The sequence below is a fragment of the Callospermophilus lateralis genome, chromosome 11 (assembly GCF_048772815.1).
Source record: "Callospermophilus lateralis isolate mCalLat2 chromosome 11, mCalLat2.hap1, whole genome shotgun sequence".
Taxonomy (NCBI): Eukaryota; Metazoa; Chordata; class Mammalia; order Rodentia; family Sciuridae; genus Callospermophilus; species Callospermophilus lateralis.
The window spans coordinates 44,170,770-44,197,603 of record NC_135315.1 but is presented as its reverse complement, the minus strand read 5'-3'; the positions used below and the strand labels follow the sequence as shown (position 1 = coordinate 44,197,603).

Genomic DNA, 26,834 nt, shown 5'->3' with positions numbered 1-26,834 from the left:
CTCTGGAGGCGTGCCTGTCACCTCTGCGGAGTCAGCCCGGACAGCCCGTTAGCCACGCAGTCCGGGCTTGCCCTCAGCGGGTCCTTAAGATGGGGGCACTCGTCGTCTTGCCCAAGGCGCGTCTTCGCTCTGAGGGCCCCGGTGTGGGGGACAGCCTTGCCTCCGAGGCGGACGCCTCCGTGAGTGGCAGCTGCGTTGTGACCTCCGGACAGCAACCCCAGCGGGCCGCGAAGTCCTTTCGCTCCCTGAGCCCCCTTGGTCATGGCAGTAGGGACACCTGCCATCGGGGATGAAATGACCCCAGCTGGTAAGTGGCGATGTTGCCAAAGACATTGATAGGATGGAATAGCGTGTTCACTTAGTAGAGATAAGTTCCCCGTGTGCAGGGCCACTAGACAGTTTTCTGAAAATTGTGAAGCTGCCTTATGGGATTGGGGGTCGGGGTAAACCTAGGCAGTCCCAAGACCTGAGAAAAGTTTACTTTCCAGGACACGGAATATCTCAGATATCTGAATCCCTGTCTACACTCCTGATAAGCTGTGTGATCTTGAACAAATTTCCATTTGCCCTGCTTATCTTGCACTAAATGGGGTGAACATTAAATATTAAAAGAGCTATGAAATTAAACTAGCAATACAGGAAATATTAGGGTGTCTAGCCCCTGTGCCCCAGAAAGGATAAAGAAGCCAGATCACTCCTTGGAACCACTTTTTCTGCATACACTTAAACAGTGAGGAATTGCAGCCAAAGTAAAGGTTGTTTTTACCAGTTGAACATTGTGGAATAGTCCCTGGTCCCACTGAGATTTTTTTTTTTTTTAATTGAAAATTGCTTATAGTAAAAAAAAAAAAAAATGAAAACAATATAATTCCTTATCCCCTCTTATTTTCAATATGACAAATAATTATATAAGCAATATAATTCTTAACAACAAAGGAATGCTTAGATATAAATTAACTATGCAATAAAACATAAAATCATGGTTTTCATAATCAATGACATGGGGAAATATGCACAGTGTTTTTCAAACTAAGCAAAATAGGTATTTCTGAAAGCAAAAACTGTATGGAACCAGTGTATGTGTGTGTGTATGTGTGTGTGTGTGTGTGTATGTGTGTGTGTATTTTGTGGCTATAATAACAAGGATATATTATTTTTTTGCATTTTTTCCAAATGAAACTATAGTACTTATTTATTTGCTTATTGGTACCAGGGATTGAACCCAGGGATACTTAACCACTGAGCCCCAGCTCTTTTTATTTTTTATTTTGAGTCAGTGTCTCACAAAATTTCTAAAGCTGGCTTTGAACTTGTGATCCTCCTGCCTCAGCCTCCTGAGTCGCTGGGATTATAGGTATACGCAACCATGCCCAGCTTCTAGTATTTTTGTAATCAGAAACTATAATTACTGTTTTCCAAAAGGAAAAGGCAATTTTATCTACTTGTCCTGGATATTTTTCCATAAAATTAAGATATAATTTACATACAGTAAAATTCATCCGTTTATGCTGCAATTCCAGAAGTTTTAGTAAATGCATATAGTCATTTAACCACAACTACAATCCAGACCTAGGACATTTCCATCATTCCCCCTTAATTTCCTCATTCTTGGTTAATAAATTAGCTTATTTTTGTCCCTAGAGAAATGGCTTTTCCAGATAAATGGCTTTTCATATAAATTCCATACAAACAGAATCATAAAATATGTCACATTTTAAGTCTGGCTTCTTTTGCATAGCATAATACATTTGGAATTCATCCATGGTTTTGCATGTATCCGTAGTTTATTTCTTCTTTTTTGATGAGTGGTATTTCATTGTATGGATATACCACAATTTATTTATTCACTCTCTGTTTAAAAATATTTGGGTTGTTTCCAGTTTAGTGCAATTATGAATAAAGCTACTATAAACATTTATGTGGAGATTTTTTGTGTAAACGTATGCTTTCATTTCACTTGGGTATGTACCTAAAAGTGGGATTGCTAGATTGCATGGTATGTCCACTCTATAAGAAAGTAGTAAACTAATTTCCAAATTGGCTGTATTATTTTCACATTCCTGCCAGCAATGTTTAAGAGTTTCAGTTGTTCCTAGAGCTTATTTTTAATTATTACCTAACAACTAACATTTCCTATCCCTTACCATGTACCAAGCACCATGCTAAGTATATTACCTGGATTGTCTTTTTTAGTCCCCACAACAATTCTGAGATTAGTAGTTATGATTATCTTGATTTAACAGATGAGGAAATGGAGATCTGCTTAAAACATACAACCCAACAAACAAAAACTTGCCCCAAAGTCCTATAGCTAAGTCCTTCTTTCTTTCATTCATTCAATAAACTTATTGAATACCTGTTCCTCTTAGTGACAGGCACTAGACTGGGTGCTTGGAATTCAGCAATGAATAAAATAGACCAAGTGCTGCCTCAACAAGCTATTTTCATGTCAGGAAAGGGTATTCATACAAATAAATATGTAATAGTGAGAGGTCCAATGAAAGACAAGTAAAGTATACGGTGAGTGACTATTGAGGAGTGTTGGACTTGAAAGTCAGAGAAGGCTTCTTTGAGGAAAGAATTTTTAAGCTGAAGCAAAGGGTGAGGAAAAAGGCTAAGAGATGACAAATAGTATGACAGGGCTTTGAAACCAAGGGAAGGGTGGTACACAAGGAAGCCAGAGAAATAGGTAGTGCCAGATAGCGGAAAGTCAGGTTAAAGAATGGAAAGCTTTTGAAGGATTATAAGTGGAGGAGTGTTGTGGCTGTTTGCCATGCCTGTCATTAGCCAGGGTTCCTCCATTTTTGTATCTCCACTTCTGAGCTGCCTGAATTGTGCTGGAGAATCTAAAACCAGGTGACTGTGTCCAGTACAAATTAATGGTTTGATTTCCACTGACTGTCCTTTTATGTATCCCTTGTCAGCTGTCAGTTGCATTCCCACTATGACCCCAAACTCCCCAAAGCTCCCAATTCCGTTATATTCCTTCCATTTGCAGAAACACTAATAATGAGAATATAAATTCAAATTTAAGAGATATACACAATACAAAAATGTAGATAGTTAAAAGAATAGAGGTGGAGGTGAACACTAGGTTTTTAAAAAATCACATTAGGAGAAGTAATACAGACAAGATTGAATATGATAAGCCAAAGAGGGAAATACCTTTAACATGAGAAAACCTGGAAAAACATGTTAAATACTTTGAGGGGGAGGGTAGTGGGGATTGAACCCAGGGGCTTTACCAATAAGCTACATCTCCAGCCCTTTTTATTTTTTATTTTGAGACATAGTCTCCACTAAATTGCTTAGCTTTGCTGAGTTGCTGAGGCTGGCCTCGAACTTGCAATCCTCCTTCGGGCTCCTGAGTTGCTGGAATTGCAGGCATGCACTGGTTGTTATATACTTTTAAGGTAAATAAAATTTGGAAGTTTATGGATATGAGAAATTCAGGTATGAAAATCAGGAACATGTGATCTTCTCATAAATGAGCCAGGTTTTGTTTTTTAAGAATTTTCTAGCTGGGGCTGGGGTTGTAGCTCAGTGGTAGAGTACTTGCCTTGCACATGTAAGGCCCTCGGTTCAATCCTCACTACCACATAAAAATAAACAAATAAAAATAAAGATATTGTGTCCATCTACAACCAAAAAAAAAAATTTTTTTAAAAAGAATTTTCTAGCTGAATGTGTGGTGCTGCCTGTAATCCCAATTACTTGGGAGGCCGAGGCAGGAGGCAAATTTGAGGCCAAACTCAGCAATTTAGCGAGACCCTCAGCAACTTAATAAGACCATTTCAAAATTAAAATTAAAAAGGACTGGGGATGTAGCTCAGTGGTAAAGCACCACTTAGTTCAGTCCCTAGTACCTGCCCCCCCTCCAAAAAAAGGAATTTCCTGTTGTGCTGTGGAATGTCATACTTTGATGACAAAGGATTATAGAAAACATTTTCTACCTTGAAATCTCACCACATAAGGCATAAATTCCATCTCTAATACTTTAAAACAAAGCAAAATCAATCCTGGAGACCACACCTTTTAATAGGCAATGGCAGAGGATAAATTGGAAAAGGAGGAATCCAGCAGGCTCTGAGGGAGTTGTATGGTACATCTCTGAGGAAACATCAGAGTGACATGGGACAATAACAGAGATTCCCAAATGAGGAAGTCTCATTTCTCGTGGTTAAAAAAAATAAAATTAAAATTAAAAAGAAAGAATTGCTTTAAGGATACAGGATGGAAATATAAAGTAATTTAAAAACAGTCTTTGTTAATGAAATTCACTGAGATTTCTAAATTTCATGTGCCTCTGTCAATTTAGTGTTTCTAACTATTATAAGGAGTCTCAAATATCCTGTTATATTTGTGACCTGTTTTACTATTTTTGAAGTAGCTGCATTCAGCTGCGTAAGGCCCTGTGTTTGATAGCCAACACTGTAAAATACATACGTACATATTCCAATCTGTCAGAATTACCTGGTCTATACCCACTAAATGCCAGTAGATAGCACCTTCTCCCAACACTGGTATTACCAAAAATACACAAATTTCCAAAATGCCCCCTAAGGCTCTCAAACACAATCACGTTTAGATCCTATTGTTAGTATAGGTGACAAAAACTCCCAAACTGTCTTATAGTGGAAAAATATACTGTAGTGTAAATTCCACACAAAATCTTGCTCACAGTGGTTTTTTTTTTTTTTTTTTTTTTTTTTTGTGCTTCTGTATGGACTGTTTTTTTTTTTTTTTTTTTTTTTTTTTTTGAGGAGAGAGAGAGAGAGAGAGAGAGAATTTTTTAATATTTTTTTTCAGTTTTCAGTGGACACAACATCTTTATTTTTATTTGTATGTGGTGCTGAGGATCGAACCCAGCGCCCTGCGCATGCCATGCGAGCGTGTTACTGCTTGAGCCACATCCCCAGCCCCAGTGTATGGACTGTTTTTAGTAAATGACTCTTCATGATGACTTTTGTTGTTCTTTATTCCTGAATTTCCTGAGCACTGGCATTTGTTTTGATTGACTTTGAGATGGATCTGAATGTTTTCTGTATCCTAGGCACCAGTTTTGTTTTGATTGGTACTCTGGTTCTCTGTGCATGCCCATTCTTGCTAAGCAGATCATAATCTCAACTAGCTTCGGCAGCTCCCCTGTTCCCACGGTCACATTTGAGGCTGGCAGTCATGCATCTATGCTAGCTCCTAGATAGTTTTATATTAAACCCTTCCCATTGGCTACATTGGCTTCATATTCAGTAATCTCTCCAATCGATCAAGTGATAATTACGTAGGATCAAATGGCATACTGTTTGTGTAAATCTTATATGTGTCAACAAATATAAAAATACTTGTTTTGTAAAACTGATATTAACAGCAATAATTATAATACAGTTACCATTAATTCCTTGTATCTAAAACCCTTAAGTATCTTACAATACTATGGCCACTTCTGGCACTCCTTTCCTGTTTCTTGGTTCTATTTCTGCCTGCTGAGTTTCAATGAGTGCTCTGAGCTGGATCTTGCTGCCACACTTCTCCTGGTCTAAGTCATAGCTCTTAATCTTTTTTTAAGTCTAGACTTCTTGGAGGAGCTGAAGAACTCTATATAGATCCTTTCCTCATAAAAATGCATATTTAGCTGGGCATGGTGACACACTCCTGTAATCCCAGTGATGTGGGAGACCAAGGCAGAAGGACAATAAGTTTGAAGCCAGATTATGTAAAAATGTGGATGTGTAACCGATGTGATTCTGCAATCTTTGTAAAGTTTGAAGCCAGCCTCGGCAATTTAGCAAGATTCTGTCTCAAAAAAAAAAAAAAAAAAAAAAAATTAAAAAGGCCTAGGGATGTACCTCAGTGGTGAAGTGCCCCTGTGTTCATCCCCAGTACCAAACACACACACACACACACACACACACACACACACACACACACACATTTGAATAACACTTTGCATATACTTTTCATGGAGGGGATTATTTTATTGAATCTTTCTGAACTTTTTTTTTTAACCCATGCCTTCTGCTAAACATAAAAATCTTGTGAACAACCCTTCTCACCCAGTATTCTGATAAGAATGATCTTTATCTCACTAACATGTAATAACTTTCTAGCCAAGAGTATTTTGCTTACCTAACTTTTTTAGATCTGCCTCCAAAAATCAGTTAAAAATTATTTTTAAAATATATTATTGTTTTAGATTCTGAGCTTCCTCCACTCCAATTCATCCCCTAATGAAACTCATTAAGAAACCACTCTCACAACCATCATTCGTTTCCAAATCTATAATATCCCCAAATTTGGACTTTCCTCTTTAGGGTCAGTTACATATTTTAAACTGCCTGTGAAAAATCTTTTTTTTTTAAAAAAAAATATCTTTTTAGTTGTTGATAGACCTTTATTTATTTATATGTGGTGCGGAGAATCGAATCCAGTGCCTCACATGTGTCAGGCAAGTGTGCTACCACTGAGCCCGGGCCCCAGCCCCAGCCCCCTGTGAAAATCTTTACTCTGCTTATTCTTGGTTTCTCTCTTTCTTTGCCCTCATTGGCCTTACCTAAGCATATTTTTAAATTTTATTTATTTATTCTAATTTATCATATATTATAGCAGAATGCATTTCAATTCATATTACACATATACAGCACAATTTTTCATGTCTCTGGTTGTACACAAAGTAGAGTCACACCATTCGGTTCTTCATACATGTACTTAGGGTAATGATGTCCATCTCATTCTACCATCTTTCCTACCCCTATCCTCCCTCCTTTCCCCTCCGTCCCCTGTGCCCTATCTCTATGTGTTATCTTTAGAATTTAGCATTTAATGGACAAACAGTAATCCACTCAGTACATGATAGTGAATGCTTTTAGGGGCTAATAAAACACAGTGGATTTGCATAGTACTTTGTGCATGGCTAAATGTTTCCTTATGTTTTTCCTTAGTCTTCGCCATCGGCAGGCCAGTAGAGTGAGGAGACTGACATTAATGTCTCTTGTGTTCCAGTGTCTGCTTTTGTTCTTACAACTCTTTTTTAAAAATATTTTTTAGTTGTTGATGGATCTTTATTTTATTTATTTGTATGTGGTGCTGAGAATCGAACCCAGTGTGTCACACATGCTAGGCAAGCCCGCTACCACTGAGCCACAACCCCAGCCTCTGTTCTTACAACTCTTAACATCCCAGAGTTAGATCCTATTACAGTATCACTTGGAAAAATCAAAGGCATTACTTCCCAAGGACTCATGTGATGCCTTGACACTTTAAAAAATGATGACACCAAAAGAATGTTATGTGCATGTTGTGTTTTTTAAAATATTACCTTTCATGTATTTTTCAAGACTGTTCTTGCTTCATTATCAAATTTCTAACGCAGTTCAGTGGTTGAGCAGTTGCCTAGCATACACAAAGCCCAAGATTCAATTCCCAGTACCAAAAAAAAAAAAAAAAAAACCTTCAAAATATCCACATGCATATAGTACTGAACAATGGTCCACACACTTAACAATTAGTGTCATTACTTTCTATGTGCTTGTTATGTTTTTTTTTTCTTTCTACTTATAATACATCATTTTTATTTGAAAAGCTCACACAATCTGGAAGTATGTGGAGGAAAACACGAAAGTCATTCTTTATTCTCCTAACCCCAAATACACACTCAAAACCAATCACACGGGCTGGGGATGTGGCTCAAGCGGTAGCGCGCTCGCCTGGCATGCGTGCGGCCCGGGTTTGATCCTCAGCACCACATACAGACAAAGATGTTGTGTCTGCCAAATACTAAAAAAAAAAAATAATAATAAATATTGAAATTCTCTCTCTCTCCCTCTTTCTCACTCTCTCTCACTCTTTCTTTAAAAAGAAAACAATTACACATACACACTGCCTTTCTCCACAGCAGCTTGGCAGTTTTGTATTTTCCCCACTAACTCTTTCTTTGCATGATTAGATAACAGTATATGTACCAATCATATTTATAGTTTGAAATTTGTGTATATGAATATTTGTAAATCAATTATATAGTTTATGTATATGTAGTTTGAAATCTAGATATATATCGTTGATAAATAAATTATATTAAACTGTACTTATTATTTAGTGATTTGTTCTTTTCCCTTAAAATATCCTGGAGATTCTTCTTTGTATCTTGGACTAGTTTTTATTTTTATTTTTGTGTGTGTGGTGCTGGGGATTGAACTCAGGGCTTTATGTATGCTAGGCAGGTGCTCTACCACTGAGCTACATCCTAAGCCCTAATTATCCTTTTGAACATGCTGCAACATATTTAATTACTTCATTGCTAGGTATTTAGGCTGTTTCTGATTTTTTTTCTATTACAAACAATGCTATGTTCTTTTTTCAGCTCTAGGTTAGAGTTATAATAATATAATATTCTTTAAACACATATTTATCTTCTACTAGCACTGTAAAAAAAAGTGTGTATGTCTTTCTTTCCTTAGGTAAACTGGATATTATCAGTTATTTGTATATTATAAAGTTTTTTAATATTGATTTTTTAGTTAGAGGTGGACACAATATCTTTATTTTATTTTTATGTGATGCTGAGGATTATACCCAGTGCCTCACGCAAGCTAGGTGAGCGCTCTACCACTGAGTCACAACCCCAGCTCCTATTATAAAGTTTTTATTGGCCTTTTTGTATTTCTTCAGTGTTTCCACTTTTTATAATTTGAATAATTTTTCTGAGTCATTTGTATTCATTAATAATTTGTATAATCTCTGACTAGTATAGATATTAACCCTTAATGTGCTACATACTGCAAATATTTTCTTCAGTTACTTACTTGTCTTTTAACCTAATAGTGCCTTTTGATATACAGTTTGGCTTTTTAATTTTATTTTTCTTCCACATATTTTAAATTTTATTTTTAATGTATACAAATTCTAAAAGACATCTAGGATTGATTCCTTGTTTGGGAAGTTATCTAGCCTATGAATTATAAAAACATTTTTCAAGGTTGTCTTCAAATACATTTACAGTATTTAACCTTTGATAATTTGGAACTTCTTTTATATTTGAAATGTGATAAAGCATTGTATTAGTTTCTTAAGGCTGCCATAACAAATTATTACAGGTTGGGTAGCTTGTGGAATTTTCTCACAGTCTGGAGGTCAGAATTCTGAACTCAACAGGCTGGAGGGTTAGTTTCTAGTAAAACCTTCTTATGCCTCTCTCTCTCAGTGTCTAGAGGCTGGCAGCAATCCTTGGCATCATTTGGTTTACAGACTTACCATTGCAATCTCTTACTCTATTGTCACATTGCCACCGTCTCTGTGTCTTTGTATGTCTTTTTCTATCTCTTATAAGGACACTCTCCATGAATTTAGGTGCCACCCTAATCCAATATGGTCTCATATCAATTCTTACCTTAATTACCAAAAAATTCACATTCTGAAGTTCTGAGTGGAGATGAATTATAAGGAGACACTATTCAACTTCTAATTTTATTTTTTTCTGGATGAAAGAATAATGGTTTCTGTGGTTTTTCTTAGGCAGCCCTTCCTTTTCTCACATGGGGTCTTGCTATGGATAAATTTAGTATGTCTGGCTCAGGACTCTGGGTTCATTGATCTATTTGTTTCTTTTACAATATTATAAAAAGTTATTAGATATTTTGATATAGAGTAAATCCCCCAGTGTTCTGTATTCAAATATTCTTGACCATTCTTGCACATTTTCTCTAATTTACATAAGCCTTTGAAAGTGCTTATTGAGTCCATTAAAAACATGCTGGGTTTTTTTTTTTAATTGAGATTGCATTGAGTTGATAGATTGATTTGGAGGAAATCAACATGTTTACAATATTGACTCTTCCCTGCAGGGCCACATTCTCCATTTGACTTAGGCTTTTATGCATTTTAGTAAAGTTTTGTAGCTTCTTATAGATATTGCATAGTTTTGTTCAGTCTAAAACTAGGCATTTTATAATTAAAAAAAAATATATTGTAGGCTCGCGTTGTGGCTCAGCTGTAGAGCGCTTGTCTAGCATGTGCAAGGCCCTGGGTTCGATCCTCCGCACCACATGAAAATAAATAAAATAAAGGTATTTTGTACAACTAAAAAATAAATATTAAAAAATATATAGTAAATGGACCTCTTTTTCCATTTTATTTCTAATTGATGTTTATTGCTTATAAAAAGTTTTTTGTATATTATATATTGATCTTATATCCAGCCACTTAAATTATTTTAATCTCCTATATTTCCATTGATTTTAAAATTTTTTTCTTGATAAATTAGTGTATTGTTTGAAAAGAGGGAGCTTTTTATCTTCTAATTGTTTCTTTGGAAACAATATTTTTCTCTCTTGAGAATTTATGAGTGTACTGTTATATTGGCCATGACCCCAATAGTAGAGGATTAAACAGCAGCAGATTGAGTGAGCATGGCCCTTATAGTCCAAATAAAAGAAAACATAAAATGCAAACCAGTAAAGTTACAGATGATACTGCATAATCAAACAACGGACTTATAACACATAAAAGAAGGAAGGTGGCAACAACATCTTAGCTAGCAAGTGCTCTCTGTCCGTTGTCTTGCTCTAATATTATATAAAATCCTTCTCAGACCTCTGCCAGGAAGCTCTGTTGTATTACCTGGCACATGGGAATTTTCTCTGCTTGGGAGAAAAGGAATTTTAGCCTATATAAAGAAAAAAATAGATACTTAAATAGGAGCTTGGGTTTCTATAGAAATTATGATACTCATTCTCAATACTGAAACTGAGTGCTAACATTAGGTGCTGAATATTTTTAAGATTAAAGTAACCAAAAAAGAAGGTTTCATGGACTGGGATAGTGGCTCAGTGGCAGAGCGCTCGCCTAGCACGTGTGAGGCTCTGCATTCGATCCTCAGCACCACATAAAAATAAAATAAAGGTATTGTTTCCAACTACAACTAAAAAATAAAATATTTTAAAAAAGGGTTTCATTTATATGATCTGTGAACAAATGTGGAAACGTGCTCTCCCTTCTTTGAAAGGTAAACTATAATAATTCAAATGTCAAATTACTTCTAGCTTTCTAAAAATGAAGTGTGTGCCAGGCATGAGGGTACATATTTATAATCCTACTCACTTTGGAGTGTGAGGCAGGAGGATCATCACAAACTCAAGGCCAGCCTGGACAACTTGATGAGCCTCTGTCTCAAAAAATAAAAAGGACTGGGATGTAACTCAGTGATAGAATGTCCCTGGGTTTAATCCCTGCTGAGGGCAGGGTGGTGGTGGTGGTGTAGAAATAAAGAAAAGAAAGAAAGAAGATGAAGTTTGTGAAATTTTATTTTAAATAACATTGAAAATGCTTATAAATAAAATATTGATACTCAAAATTCAAGTGTCATCTCAATCAAATATATTACAAATGCACATAAGGAGGACTAGGAAGAATTCTACCAAAAGCTGAACAATAACAACTCTCAGTGATGGCAATATTTGTGATTATGTGGGCATGTATTACTTTTTAATATACTCCTTTTATAATTTAAAAAAAAAAACTAAAAAAAAAGGTCACCTGCCTTGAATTAGCAAAATAAACCTTTTATGGAATTACCAATGAGACATGAAGACATTGAAAATTATTGGTCTGAAAACTTATGAAAGCAGCTGAGTTTGTTCACAGGGATTTACTGGTTTCTGTAGCTTATTTCAAAGGTAATTTCCACAATGGTTCAATGTCCTTGAATCTTGTTTAAACCTGAGTTTAGAAATGCCTACTTTTAGGTGGGTGTGACTCTAAAAAAAGCCAATTTCTGCATTTATCACAAAAGAAATGGATATGTGAAAATACTTTGAAAAATAAAAAGCAATACACAAAGGCAAGCGCTATATAATCGGTTCTTTGTGTAAATTATGGGTTTTATTGACAGGGATCATTATCATTGTGTACAAGAGCAAAGACTTCCCTGTGGTGTGCAGCTGTGGTCACTGTTTGCAGAAACCATGTGCCTGGGGTGTGACTGTGCCTCTTAGACCCACAATTTGCTTTGCAAATAATCCAGAGTAAAACTGAGGAAGCTGCAGTCTGGAGGTGGCTAAGGCCAGCTAAGAGGATCTTCAATCCAATAGATGCTTAGGGAGAAGTTTAATAGCAGGAGGTTGGGCTATTGGGACTCAGGATAAAGAAAATAATCCCTTGTCTATACCCAGCACATAGTTTAACATGTAATTTTAAGAACATTACTCACCTAACTCTCCCAGCCCTGTGAGGCAGGTGGAGGAACTCTCTTTTACATGGAAAGTTTAATTGTTTGCTCGATGTCAGGCAATTTACGGATAGCAGAGGCAGGACTGGAACTCAGGTTCTCAGATCTCAACCTCACTGCTGTCTGCCTCCCAGAAAGTCCCTTCCATCTGGGGAAACACAAAAATCCATATCAGTGCAAGGCTATAACGATCAGGCATTTATTGGGTACAAAATGAAGAAGAAATTAAGAGGAGAGTGTGTAACTTCTTCCTGGTCACATGTCAGTCCTAGGAGCAAGTCACCTCCCTATTTGTGCCATGTGTCTTTAAATGCCATGTGGTTTTTGTTGGAACAATGTTCCTTAAAAATCTGTTGCTTTCTTTCTCTTTGTATGCCTCATTTTGTCTTTCTCTATGTCTTCTATCCATTTCCTCTTCTTCCGCTATTATTGTGAATACTAGTCTCTGGATTTGTATCTGTGTTCATTTTCCTGTGACTTAGGGTGTATCTTGCCCCTTTTATTTCCTGTAATTGTGTCTATCTTGTTGTTGTTGTTGTTGTTTTTTCCCCTTCAGGATTTTTAACCAGGGCCTCATGCATGCTAGGCAAGGACCCTACCACTGAGCTACATCCCCAGCCCTTTTTATTTTTTGAATCAGAGCTAACTTGCTGAGGCTGTTCTCCAACTTATGATCCTCCTATCTCAGACTCCAAAGTTGTCTTGGTCTCTCTTTTTTTTTTAAATTTTTTATTAGTTATTGATGGACATTTATTCATTTATTTGTTTATATGTGGTGCTGAGAATCAAACCCAATGCCTCATATATGCTAGGCAAGTGTACTACCACTGAGCCACAATCTCAGCCCCTGTCTTGGTGTCTTTTGATGTATCTTCTTCCTGTGCTATAACTTTCTCTCTGTGTCTCTTCCTATCACTTCATTTCTCTTTTATCCTCCTTCCTTTGCACTCTCTGAAGTGTGGTCCCAAACAAAATAACTTTTATTTTAGAATAGGTTTTGGTTTTCTCTATTAGGATTTTTAAAGTGGATGAATGATGGAGACCTCCAAACTCTTTTTTTCCTCTCTCTTTTTTGGCAGTACTGGGCACGTAGGGGGCACTCTGTCACTGGGATACATCCCCAGCCGTTTTTATTTTTTTATTTTATTTTATTTTTTTTGAGACAGGGCCTTGCTAATTTGCCAAGGCTGAGTTTAAACTTGTGCTCCTCCTGCCTCAGCCTCGATTGGCTGAGATTATAGGCATGTGCCACCAGTTTCTCTTTTACTTCTGAAGCTCAATATGAAGGTGTTTCCTGTGTGAATCTCAACTGTTTTTCTTGTAGAATCATTTTTCTGGATAGGGAAAAAATATCTTTGATCAGAATAATAGCCCACATATCTTATGATATTTGCTTGAGATTTCCCAAATATTTCACATGTAAGTATGATATTTTCAATGTAAGACTGGAGAAAGCAGGTAGCAGACATGGGGAGAGTCCCGGTATCCTCTCCCTATTATCCTAAATAATGGTATCTAGAATATGGCCTACTCTAAAGGAAAAAAGCGATCAAAAATTACAATTGTGTACCTCAAATGGCAGAAGAATCCCTCCAGAGCCCTCCCAAACTGGGAGCTTTGTACATTCCCTATTTAAAGATTAAGATTCCAAAGTTGGTAAATGAGTCGTAACTTGGCATCTAGTCACCCAGACTTCACTCTTGAAACCCACTCAAGTAGCAAAATGATACAAACTCCTTAAATCCCAATACTATGGCATAAAATAGTTTAAAAATCACCCTAGAGGGCTTGGGTTGTAGCTCAGTGGTAGAGTGCTCGCCTCACATGTGGAAGGTACTGGGTTCAATCCTCAGCACCAGATAAAAATAAAATAAAGGTATTGGGTCCACCTACAATTAAAAAAAATATTTAAAAAAATCACCCTAGAACAGGAATCAGGAGCCCTATTGTGTTTCTGGAACCTAGTCCCTTCACAGAGTGGCAAGTCAGTTCACCATTCTACACCTTGGTTTCTTCATCTGTAAAAGGAAACTAATAATATGTTCAGTCTACTTCACTGGCTTACTTTGAGAACCAATGGAGGGAGATAATATAAATGAAAGTGCCTAGAAAAATTATAAAAGTCTCATATAAATATAAAATGGTGTTAATAATAGCAGCATCAGAGCCCATAAATGCCACCCTACATTTATGTTTGTGAGCAAGCAATTAGGAATAGTGGTTATTAATCCAAAACTATATTGTAAAAAATGATTACTTTCTTGGGGCTGGGGATGTGTCTCAAGTGTAGCGCGCTTGCCTAGCATGCGTGAGGCACTGGGTTCGATTCTCAGCACCACATAAAAAAATAATAATAAAATAAAGATATTGTGTCCATCTAAAACTAAAAAATAAATATTAAAAAAATGATTACCTTCTCTTTGCTTATCAAATTTGAAAGCAGTGTAGTCAGTCATTAAACACATGACCTTGAAGGCAGAAAGTATTGAGTTCAGATTCCAACTCTGCCACCAGCAATGTGATCTTGGGCAAGTTTATAATTATTGAGGACTGGGTCTTATATCCCTCCTACCCCCGTCTTATATTGTCCTCTCTACATATACCTCCACCCTGCCACATATTGTTAAGAGGAATTAATGAACTAATGCAAGCAAAATGTTTGAAATAGTGCCTTCCATATAGCAATAAAAATTCTCAGTAAACATTAGGTTTAAAAAGTATCATTCATTGACCCCTTGAAATGTGCCAGACCTAACTTTAGGGTACAAAATGCAAAGACAAACTGTTTCAAAAAGCTAAGTCTGGTGGGGAAACATACATAGAAATAATAAGCAGCATGTTTGCTACTCAAATGCAAAGACAGATAAGAATATGAATTTATACATTTGCTTAGAAGAGACATAGAAATCTGGAGAAGGAAATATTTGAGCCTAGACTGTTTTTATTTATTTTTTTTTAAACTGGGGATTGAGCCCAGTTTTTACCACTGAGCTACTTCCCTAGCCTTTTATTTTTTATCTTGAGACAGAGTCTCACTGTTGCTGAAAGCCTTGTTAAATTGCTAAGGCTAGCCTTAAACTTGTGATCCTCCTACCTCAACCTCTGGAGTCACTGGGATTACAGGTGTGCCACCACCACACCCAGCTGATTCAAGACTTTTGAAGAAGGATAGGGATGTAGTTCAGTAGTAGAGGATGTGCTTAGTATGTACAAAGTCCTGGATTGGATCTGTAGCACCAAAAAAGAAAAGAAAAACCTTATAACTCTTTTTTTTTTTTTTTTTTAACTTAGGGCTTGGTGCATTTGATTTGGCTTTATCATTTTCCCACAGGGGTGTGATTACTTGAAAATCCAAGGTTCATGTTTGCACTTGTCGGCTTTATGGTGATTAAACCTAAACATTCTGGTGATTTCATTGGGCATAATGTTGGAAACTGATTTTACTTGCTATTTCTATAGGTGAAGCATCTCCTTTGTTTTTACTTCATAAAGTCCCCTTAAAAAGTGTACAAATAGCTTCTTGTCTAGAGGATAGAATGGTTCCTACCACTTGAAAATGTTAGCATATTTGGTGCATGTTGCTGATCCCTCTGAGAGAATGCAGGGAGGACTTGTAAACACTTGTCACTCTGAAAAACTGGGGCTGGAGGTGACCAGGATATATGGGTAGGGAATAGAAAGTGGAATGCAGGAGATTTGTTTTTCTAGAGGGAATGGAAAGTTCAGATAGCTATTCTTTGTCCACGTGTAAATTTGAAAATCCAGGAAGACTCATTTGTCAAACATCTTGGTACCAAATAAAAGTGTCTTTCAAATTTCACCATGAAAATTATATGTGAATGTGGGAGTTACAGATATTGCCCCAAGTGGATTAAATTTCAGGTTTTCTTTGGATTTTCCCCTACCGTATTGTCAGCTAAATTCCTCATTGTAACAACATGTTGGAAAAGTTAAAAGTTGTCTTTGCCCCAAAAGATCTCAGCCTAATTAATAACAATAGTACTACTAATAAAGGAAAATTATCTTTTAAACCTATGAAACATTCCCAGATTAATAATTAACTACAAATTTAAACAAAAGCTGTGTTCATGCTATATATTTCTGTACTAGTAACTGACATGTTAAAAGTAATTTATTGGCATCTAGTAGAAACCGTCTGCCACTTTATAGAGGTCACAGAATCGTAAGAATTTAAAGCTGGAAGAGCCTTGAAGAGCTTGTAATCCAGCCTCCTTCTCATTTCATAACTGAGGAAACAGTGGCGCAGAGAGAGGCTGAGCCCAGCTGTTGCAAAACCCTTGAATGGGACTTTCGGTGAGCTTTTGCTTGCTGGCGATTTGAAGAGACCCATAGTACTTTTCATTTGTAGTAGGAATGAATTAATTGTATCACCTCCCCCCCCCCCCCAGCGCTTTTTGTTATGTGAGGAAGATGCAGACCAAAGTTAAAACTTCTCTCCCTAGAGGAGAGAAGCCAGGAATACTTAAATTATTGTACTGGACCATGTGATTGGTGGTAAATGAAAATAAGATTGATTCTAATCCATTCAAGTTTAGGGCATCTGGCCCGAGAACACGTTGTCAACAACAAAAGTTACTAAGACTGGACAGTATCTGAACCTAAACCCAAAACAGAGAAAGGAATTGCGGAATTCTGGGGCAGGATTTAATGAGAGAGGTCTCCACTCTGGAAAAACTGCAGCAGTTGGGGGATGTGGGAAAAGACACCTTTGCCGTGCAGAGGACTCCCATCTTTAAGATTCCCATTCGAAAGCAAGATTGCCTGATAGATAAGGCAAGGCGGGCGACAGACCACGATCCCAACCGCCCACTCCTTTCTTGCCCCAAGAGAGTTGCCCACCTCACTGTTGGCATCCGGCAGTGCGCCTGCCGAGGGCTCGCCCCGCCTTGATGGTAGGGGGTCTGGCCCGGGCGCTCGTTCTTGCCTAGCTTTTTCTGCCCTCACCCACCCACCCACCCGCTTTTGCCTGGGTCTGGGGAAGAGAGGAGGTCCGCGGGGGAGGGGGAGGCGTCCGCAGTGACGGAACAGAAGCCCTACAGCCTCGGCGCTTCCCGCCACTGCTCAGCCTGGCGGACACGGACACTCGCGCGTTGCTTGTCCAGAGCGCAGGTCCGCGTACTTGGAACCCGTTCGGCCACGCGCACAGCGGCTCGGGTGGGGACAGCTGCTCGCCGCCGCCGCCCACCGCCGGCCGGCCGGGGGAACCCGGGGAACCCTCCCGGCCCAGGGGCGGCGGCGGCGAGACCCCGCCCCGCCCGCGGGCCCGCGCCTATCGCGGCCGCCGCGCTGGTCACGCGGAGAGCCGCGCTGCGGGCTGGGGGCCAGCGGCCGGCGGCTGCCGGAGTCGCGGCGGGCCAAGGCGGGGGCGGAGGGTGGAGGTTAGAAATAGGGACGGGCGGGCCGCGCCAGTCGTCGAGCCGCGCGGAGCCAACCTGAGCCACGCCAAACCGTGCCGAGCGAGGTGGCAGGACCCGAAGCACCCATGCTGCTGACGCTAGCCTGGGGCTCCCTCTTCTTCCCTGGGCTTTTCGCGCTCTGCACCTGGGCGCTGCGCCGCTCGCGGCTGGAATGGACCGACACCGACTACGTGACGATCAGCGCCAGGTACGCGGTGCGTCCGGGCTGCCAGCCCAGGGCTTGGGTGCTGCCCTCCCCACCCGGCCGCGCGCGGCTGCAAGGCTCCCGGGCCCGGCGGCGACCGCCCCTGCGCTAGGCTGAGGGCGGAAAAGGGGGGCGACAGGAAGCGAGGGGGCTCCCTCCCTCACTTCCCTGCTCCTGCCCCTCCGTGTGGCGCTTGCCAGAGTTTCCCGAAGATCCTTTGCGTGAAGAGAGAGGGGACAAGGGCGGAGGACTGCCCACGCGAGTCAGGAGGGAATGTGTGTGCATCTTTTGGAGCCTGCTGCTCACATCTGCCAGTGCTTTGGGGGTCGCAGGGCCCAGCGGCCGCCTTACCATTTTCCTCCGCCCAGGAGAAAGTTGAAGAGTTAGGCTTTATGCTATCCACAGTACTGGATGGAGCGCGCTTTCTTTCATTTTTGTTCTCTGTCCCACTTTAGGTTGGTTTCTTCAGTGCAGGCTGTGCTGGCCACGGGGTCAGGGATCATCATCATACGCTCCTGTAGCGACGTGATCAGAGACAGGTAACATCTATTCTCCGATGAAAGAAGTACACATAACAGGGTTGGGGAACTTTTTTTGCAGTTTTCAAATTGTAGTGGCTCACAGGCACCAGTTGTTTATCAAAACATGCTGTTAGGTGGATGACTGGTGGGAAATCTCAGGCACCATAATTAGTGCCTTCCCCCTATCCTTGTTCTTTAAGCATCCCTGGTTTAGGAGAAAAGAAACTGAAGTTTAAACTAAGAAATGCTAGAGAGCAGCAGAGTCTGAGTCTGATTGGAGGTGGCATTGGAGAACAGTATGATTCAAGTTCTTTATAAGTGTGAAAATTATTTAGAAGTAGGAGTATGACTTTTGGTGCTTTTATATGATTTCAGTGGGTTCTTACTCTGGAGTATGCATTAGCAGAGATAAGTGCAAGTGCAGTTAATAAGGTCCCTCCTATTGACAGGGAAAAAAAATCCACCTCTCCCCCTTTCCCTGCAGATGCTGCTCTTGACTTTCCTTTGGATTTGCTAAAGGTGATGAAGAGGTTTCTGGTGTCTTCAGAATACTGACTTGTATGTCTATTAGAGCTCAATCTAGAGGCAGTTCAGGAATGTGAGTCTATGTGCAGCTTCAGTGAGGAAAAATAATAAATTAAGGCCAGAATGGTCTATTTTGTTCAGTATTATTTACATCTGGGCAATGATGGCACTTTTTAAAAGGCCATTGTTTTCCACCTGTGTTTTAGAATCATTGTCACTTTCTCCCAGTTAAGTTGAAAGGGCTGGGAATGTGGATGTGGCTTGGTGGTAAGGTGCTTGCCTAGCATGCGGGAGGCCCTAGGTTAAATCCCCAGAGCCCACACATGCACATGCACACAGACACAGCCAGTTAAATTGAAGAGTGATAGTCAGATATGCAGGGAAAGTTTGACAGCCTTTCCTGATTCTTCTCTGACTATGCCAATTCCTGCTTCTCACCTGTTAAGACAGGAAATGCAAGGGGTGAGTAAGGCATCTCTGTTACCATGACCTGCAATCTTAATTGTGTTTGCTCCTGCTGTGAAGATTTTCATGCTTTTCTTCTTATGCCTCTTTTTAATCAAAACCAGTTATTGGTACTGAATTATAGATGCTAAGAGATGATGGGGCCAAGTGACCTTCACTGCATATGCCAAAGGCTAACAGCATTTGTTGGGCTTGGTTCAGTTTTTATTTTAAATTAGCATTTTCTGATCATGCAGCAAGTTCCTTCCTGCCTGCAGTTTATCAAATCAGCTTGAAACCTGCCTCCTCTGCAAAGATTAAACTAACATAAAGGTAGCCTCTAGTTTGAGTTAACTAGTTAACATGAGGAGCAGTGCAGCAAGCAAACACTATGTGTTTCAAGAAAAGCTACTCACACATGATTAACTTATAGTTCTGAAACACCATGGTGGTTCCCCCCCACCCCCGTCAGAATCTGGGTAATTTAGGGGCTTAGGCATATTCAGTAGCAAAAATGAGTTTGGATTTTAGATTCTATATTTTATGTATCTTTATGCCTTAGATTGTTTGCAAAGTAGAGTGACACATTTCTATTCCCTCTATCTCTGCATGGGTGCACAATTTGTGCTAAGGGCACCTAGATCTCTCTCTCTCTTTTTCCCCCTCCTTTTGTGGTACTGGACATTAAACCCAGAGACCCTCTACCACTGAACCACACCTCCAGCTCTCCTTATCTTATTTGAGACAGGGTCTTGCTAAGTTGCTAAGGCTGACCTTGAGCTTGGGATCCTCTTGCTTGCCTCAGCCTCCTGAGTTGCTAGGATAAACAGGTGTGCATTACCATATCTGGCTTAAATCATCTTTTAAAAAGACCTTTGAGGAGTCTTAGACCACACACCCAAATATTTTTCTATTACATGCTTTCCCAATTTATACTTCATACAGAATGTCTATAGATGGGAGGGAGAATCTATCCATTTCTCAAAATTGTGTACAGAGTATGGTATGAGGCCAAGAATTTCATCAGATTTCTTATACGGCTCTAGATCCCTACATGGGCTGCCACAGCTTTAGGCGGTTTTCCTCATTGAAGCTCTTATATTTGAATAGTACCTTTTATACTTAAAAATACTTTTAGGGCTGGCAGTGTAGCTTAGTAGTAGAGTGCTAGCCTAGCAAGTGTGAGGCCCTGGTTTTTTTTTTTGTTTGTTTGTTTATTTTGGTTCTAGAGATTGAACCCAAGGGCACTTAGCCACTGAGCCACATCCCCAGCCCTTTTTATTTTTGGGGGCAGGGTCTCACTGAGTTGGTTAAGGCCTCACTTAGTTGCTGAGGCTGGCCTTGAACGTGCAATCCTCCTGCCTCAACTTCCCAAGCCACTGGGATTATAGTGTACACCACCACACTGGCGCGGCCCTGGATTTGATCCTCAGTATGCAAAAAATAAAAGGACTTCCCTAGTTTTCATTTTTTAATCCTCACAGTGACTGTCAGGAAAGTTAAGACGAGGATTATTGTCTTCATTTTACAAAGTCCCAGGCCAGTTGTATTTAAGATTATAGTCTAGCTATCTTGCTAATAAATCTTCATGGAATTCTATTGGAGAGTCACAATTTTAGATCTTCTTGAATTGGTACTGGGTGCAAAACATTAAAACTCCAAGGGGAAAACATTAAAACTTCAAGGGGAAAGGCCAGTTAAATTTCAGTCAACCTTTTAGTAGTTCTTGTCATCATTTTACTTCTAATTGCTTCAAGAAAGCAACTGAGACCATAAATAGGCAGAATGAGTATTTTGCCTTTTGCCCAAATGGAACCTGGCTAATTAATTCACCTGCAAATGAACTTTATTTTTCATTAGTACTAATTTGCATCTACTTATAGTTTATTGATTATGCTGTGGTGTGGAGTCATTCAGGAACATTTGAAGTGCATGTGACACTCTATATTCCCAGGGTTGCAATTCAGTGGACTGACTCCTTAGGAACTCACCTGAGACTAGATTAAAAATACAGATTTGAAGCCCTAGGCATATAATTTAGAAACTCTGGGGAAGTAGGTCCCTTAATAAGCACTACAGGTGATTCTGATGGTCAGGTAGTTTGAAATTCGTTTTCTTCTACCTAACACATGGGTGTTCAGTAAAAATTTGCAGAATGAATCTAATCCTTCCCAGCATAGTATATGAATTCAATTTCAATTTTTTTAAAACAGAAAAATTCTGTAGAAGGTTTATTGTTTGGGAACAACATTATATTAACTGCTGAGATTTTTTTCCTTCTAATATACTCTAGAAGTAATAAAAATTACCATTTTGATTTCACAAATATTGACTCAATCCTATTAGACAAACAAATGAGAACACTGACTTATCCCAGCCCCTCTCCTTTTATTTCTGCTGTAATGTGGTCTTTGGGCTCCAAACTCATTTCCAAGCATGCTTTCTTAGCCAGTGAAACTGGGATTAGCTATAGAATTGTAAAGAAAATGGCCAGGATTGCTTCCCAGAAACTCCCTAGACTGGGGTTGCATGCAGATGACAGAGAAACTCATAGGCTTTAAGTTGGAAAACTCCCAACTGTTGAGCAACTGAGGAGTTAAACTGGAAAGATTGGATTTGTGATTTCGAATACCTTCTAAACAGGGTTCTTGGTGGGGCTATTGAATCATTTGTGAATTTTTGTATATTAAAGTCATCTTTTATCACAAAATGCCAGAAATCCATTATAGATGAGTAACTAAATCAAGCAAATGATGACAGCAGTTACTTGAACACACGAGGCTGAAAGAATTCCTACTTTTTGCTTTTGACACTCATGAATTTGCCCTGTAATTTAGAGAAAGTTGTCCACTCTCATTTATCAGTTTCAACATCTTCATTGTAGTGTTTAGAGTAATAACCTGATTAAGTACAAAGCTGAAGGGAACATGTTTGGGAAGAGATTGGCTCTGAGCCTTCGTAATTGACATCCATAATTGTTTCACAGACCATCCATATGCTTTCTTACAGGCACTGGCTTGCCCGAGAATATGTCTGGTTTTTGATTCCATACATGGTCTATGACTCCTATGCCATGTACCTCTGTGAGTGGTACCGAACCAGGGACCTTGGACATTCCACCACTATTCGAAACTTCCTGAGTCAAAACCGCCTCATGATCACACACCATGCAGTCATTTTGTTTGTCCTTGTGCCAGTCGCACAGGTATGGCCTTAGAGGACAGCAGCCGTGGTTGCTCATTTTCTCCTGTTGAACTGGGTATCTTAACCATTACTGGGTATTTTGAAAAAAGAGAGGATTGCCCTGTTAAATCTGAAGTGTTTGTGATCTTCCTTACCAACAGGTCTTTTAGGAGTCTTCCAGCTTTCTGGATTCCTTGGCATTTGTTAAAGGTTCTGTTTTTAGTTAAATACAGTGTAAAAATGATTTAAAATTCAAATATAAAACTAATAATAGTACCAGAGCATACTGTGTGCAGTGTTCTCATGTCACAGAAACAGACTATCAAAGCAAATGGCCTCATAATGGCTATCCAGATCCATCTTTCTATTAAAAATCTATTCAAAAAGGAACAGAAATGGGAATGCATCAAGAAATTCAAAATTTTATTCCAAAAGTGCCTACCAGGTGGCACACACTTATTTAAGAGTTTACAGCTTGCTACATATTAGAAACTATTAGCTGTATACCATAAATGAAGAAACAAGGGCTCTGAATTTACTTATGTCACTCAGGTGGTACTGAATGACAGCAGATATTCTACTGTTAGAATATTCTGAAAAAGAAAGATAAATATATTAAGTTTTTTTTTTTTTTTCTTTTTTTGGTACCAGGGATTGAACTCAGAGGTGCTTAACCACTGAGCCACATCTCAGGCCATTTTATTTTTTTGAGACAAGGTCTCACTAAGTTGCGTAGGGCCTCAATGAGTTGCTGGGTCTGGCCTTGAACTTGTGATCTTCCTGCCTCAGCCTCCTGAGTCACTGGGATTACAGGTGTGCACCATCACACCTGAGAGCATTACATTCTTTAAGGAGTCTTCTCTTAATTGCTTTGAGACCCCACCATGTAGCACATACTTTGTTGAGATGAACAGGCTCAGTACCCTTGGCACAACTAAGTTAGATACACAAAAGTAGGCTACAGAGTTCCTTCCAGGTGTCATTGACATTCAGAGAAAGATTGCATCCTATCTGAATTTGCCTCTGGATCCCAGGGATTGGGCCATCAAAGTGCTATTGCTATGGAAGCAGCAGAATATTAACTGGATCTACACTTGACTATTTAGCATTTCTTTTCCCTTCATGGTCTCTCATTGAAAAAATAGCCCTACTTAGAATTTTCCTTCCAGTGGTTTCTTAACCTCCACTTCTTATTTCCTTTTTTCCTTTCATCCACAGAGGCTCCGGGGAAACCTTGGGGACTTCTTTGTTGGCTGTATCTTCACAGCAGAACTGAGCACTCCCTTTGTGTCACTGGGCAGAATTCTGATTCAGGCATGTATGAGTGAAATGACAAAAATAGTTCAGGAGTGAACAGACTTTGCTTTTCCTTTGGAGATTGTTGGGTTTGAAGAAATCTGTTAAAGCTAAGTATAGTGGGATAGGATGTCCTTTAACAAACTTAAAGGTCAGTTGGTCATTCAGGCTTATAGAGATGAAATTGTAGATTTGACCAAAGTTTGGGACAGTTCACTATATGTTTTCCTTGGTCAGATTGTTCTAATCCACTGTTCCCATGACCCCATTAGCTGGGTGGCTTAGGCCAAATTTAATATCACTATTAAGAAAACTATGAGGCTCTATGTGTGTATTAATACAATAGTGCTCAATAATCTTTTCTGTGTTAAAAAACTAGATGCATGTGTGGGTGTTAAGGAATTTAACAGTCTGGGTCTTGAATGGTTCATTTACCACTGGGAGACTTGGGCTAGTGGCTCCCTGAGACCTTGCCTCTTGGTTGCCCTTCATTCTGCTTCTCTTTCTTTTTCAGCTAAAGCAGCAGCACACTCTTCTGTACAAGGTGAATGGAATCTTGACGTTGGCCACCTTCTTCTGCTGTCGGATCCTTCTTTTTCCGTTCATGTACTGGTCCTATGGTGAACACCAGGGACTAAGCCTGCTCGAGGTGCCATTCAATATCCCTTTTTACTGCAACGTGGCCAATGCCTTCCTCATCGCTCCCCAGCTCTACTGGTTCTCTCTGCTGTGCAAGAAGGCAGTCCGGCTCTTTGATGGTGCCCAAGCCAAAAAGGATAGTTAATTGCTCCCACGAGTCAGGAAATGAGGGCACCTCATCACACTAGCTGCCTCCTCGATGCAGTATTCCATGGACTAAACTGTGCCCTGGGTGGCCTCTGGCATTTGGGGATTGATAAGCAGATGGATTTGAGATTTTCTAAAAAATATTCCTATTACCTCCTCCTTCTAACCTGCCCTTTTGCAAAAGCACTTTTTTCTTGGTAACAACTATTGGATCTTGTCAGACCTTCATTGGCAGCAAGGTGGCTTTAATTACAAGCCTGAGGATTCTTCCTTGGTTCTTATCTCAAGAGTTCTGGGAAGTCAACGCATGGAATGTGAAGATTGATGGACCAGGTTAATCAGTGCCTTGGGCACCCACCTTTCCAACCACTCAGGGCAATATCCACAGTACTGGGCCGGCAGAAGCAAGGATGACTTGGTTCTTGAAGTATTGTATTCTTGCAGTGTTGGCCTGGGAAAATCATTGTGGGTATGTAGTTTTTTATTGTTTACTACGTAGCCCATTACTGTCCTTTGCCTCATCTCTCATCTGTGTCAACATGGAATTCTTTTGTTTACTGACTTCCAACCACAAGTTTCACTTGGCAGTGGGTAGGACGCAGGGCTGGGAATGTGAAGCACTTAAGTGGGTCTGGAGGCAGTAGAAGTCAGCAGGTCGTTTACAGGCTGACTTGGTAAAAAAAAAAAACAGGCTCATACTTATGAGCTTGTTGCAAGAAGTCACAAGTACTGTTCCCCTTTTAGCATGACCCCTCATGCCCAACTTTCCCTATATCTGTATGTATAGGATGCTTTCATAAAAACTAGAGGGGCAAAGTGAAATGATCATCCCAGTAGCTATTTACTAGGTAATTCCATCTGACAGTCCTTTTCCTATAAAGTGGAAATGGACTTCTATACTCCAAACCAAGGAATGTCTCATCCTAGACCATAGAGTACTTTTCCCAGAGCCTCCTAAGAAGCCAGAACCTCTTTGCATTTTGAGTATACTGCCATTTAGCTCCAGAGGCTAGCGAGTAAGAGGGCAGCCAGCCTGGCCAAAGCACGACCTGTAGATCGATCCCTTCACCCCCATTTGCAAATAGGATTCTCTGGTGCCAACACTAATCATTCCTTATCAACTGAGATGGGTTTCACTCTGCTACCATGACTTTTTTCAAGTGGTAGTAAAAATCTAGAATTTTAAAAAGTGCCTTTTAATTCATTGTCCATGAACTTTAAAGGACTGAATATGTCTCCAATTTTGACTGTTTCAGTCTTGAATAGGTGCCATTTAAAATGTAAAATGCTATGGGTTTTTGTTTTTTACTATTTTTACTGTCAAAATATGTCATCCATATGGTGATTAAATTGCACTAATTTCCCACCTTATTGTCCTTTGTGAAATATAGCAATACTGATTTCCTGTAAGAACTGTTCTGTGACCTCACTTGATTGCTGTGTGCTATTGTTCCTGCGATTCATGCTCACATCACTAGCAATGTGTGCTGATGCTTTTAGCCTCCAGGAGGGCTTTGCTCATATTTTTAACATGTTGGTTTTTGGTCCTAAGAATACACTGAAGGTGCCTGAGTCAATCCCAGTGGTGACATGTAACTTTAGGTCTTTTCTTCTCTACATAGGTGAATCTCAATGTGTTCGGAGTGGAAGCCTGATCTTTGGTCACAAAGCAAAGTTTACTCTAGGTGGGGGAAATAACCTGATTAAGTGCCCCCTTTTGAATGAGGGTTTGGATATGCAGGAGGTGAGGTACATCTACTTTTCTCTCTCATCTCCCCAACCAGTTATTATCATTCTTCAATAATAACTTATAAATCTTACATTCGAAGTTTTATGCTTCTGCACACACTGTTCCCTGATTTCTTCCGTCAAAACCAGGACACCACTACTTTAGGCAGAAAGTAATTATACCCAACCTCTAAGCTCATCTCTGTTGTCACCAGACCTGGCCTTAGCATAGTCCCTTCTGAGCATGCTAAATGATGGGAGTTAGGACTCTGACAGATCTCTGGATAGAACCCATGAGTTTATGATCAATGATTTATCCCCTTAACACTTAAGTTTTTCTTATTCAATCCTTTCGTTTTTCAAAAGTGCAGGCCTCTTAAGGATACACATCACATGGCCAATCAGAGGCAGAGGCAGGGCTAGTCTTTCCCAAGTTGCCACCCTTTCCAAGATAGCTCATGAAAAATATCAAATGTTGAAATGGCTCTTGAAAAAGGAGACTTTCAATATCT

At 39.6% G+C, this 26,834-nt stretch overlaps 1 protein-coding gene across 6 annotated transcripts; it reads left to right on the top strand.

Annotated features, from left to right (window-relative positions):
* The first annotated feature begins 15 nt into the window (after nt 1-15).
* Tlcd3a (TLC domain containing 3A) lies at nt 16-26,414 on the top strand. 6 transcript variants are annotated; one of them, XR_013092687.1, is made up of 6 exons: nt 17,491-17,842; nt 18,295-18,378; nt 22,339-22,534; nt 23,731-23,826; nt 24,323-25,063; nt 26,217-26,414. XR_013092687.1 is itself a non-coding variant. In XM_076870425.1 (5 exons), exons 3-5 carry the CDS (start codon nt 22,382-22,384, stop codon nt 24,590-24,592), a joined length of 519 nt encoding a protein of 172 aa, XP_076726540.1. In that variant the 5' UTR covers nt 16-307; nt 18,295-18,378; nt 22,339-22,381; the 3' UTR covers nt 24,593-25,960. The 6 variants fall into 6 exon arrangements, 5 of the variants coding, with proteins under 5 accessions (XP_076726540.1, XP_076726542.1, XP_076726543.1 ...); XM_076870425.1 differs by lacking the exons at nt 17,491-17,842; nt 26,217-26,414 and adding an exon at nt 16-307 and having other exon boundaries at nt 24,323-25,960; XM_076870424.1 differs by lacking the exon at nt 26,217-26,414 and having other exon boundaries at nt 24,323-25,960.
* Nucleotides 26,415-26,834: the final 420 nt, after the last annotated feature.

Excerpts from the sequence above, each read along its gene's own strand:
- Tlcd3a (XM_076870424.1), top strand. The coding sequence starts at position 17,721 with ATGCTGCTGACGCTAGCCTGGGGCTCCCTCTTCTTCCCTGGGCTTTTC. Across the intron at positions 18,379-22,338 it reads AGCGACGTGATCAGAGACAG|GCACTGGCTTGCCCGAGAAT; the intron begins GTAACATCTATT and ends GCTTTCTTACAG. Across the intron at positions 22,535-23,730 it reads TCCTTGTGCCAGTCGCACAG|AGGCTCCGGGGAAACCTTGG; the intron begins GTATGGCCTTAG and ends TTTCATCCACAG.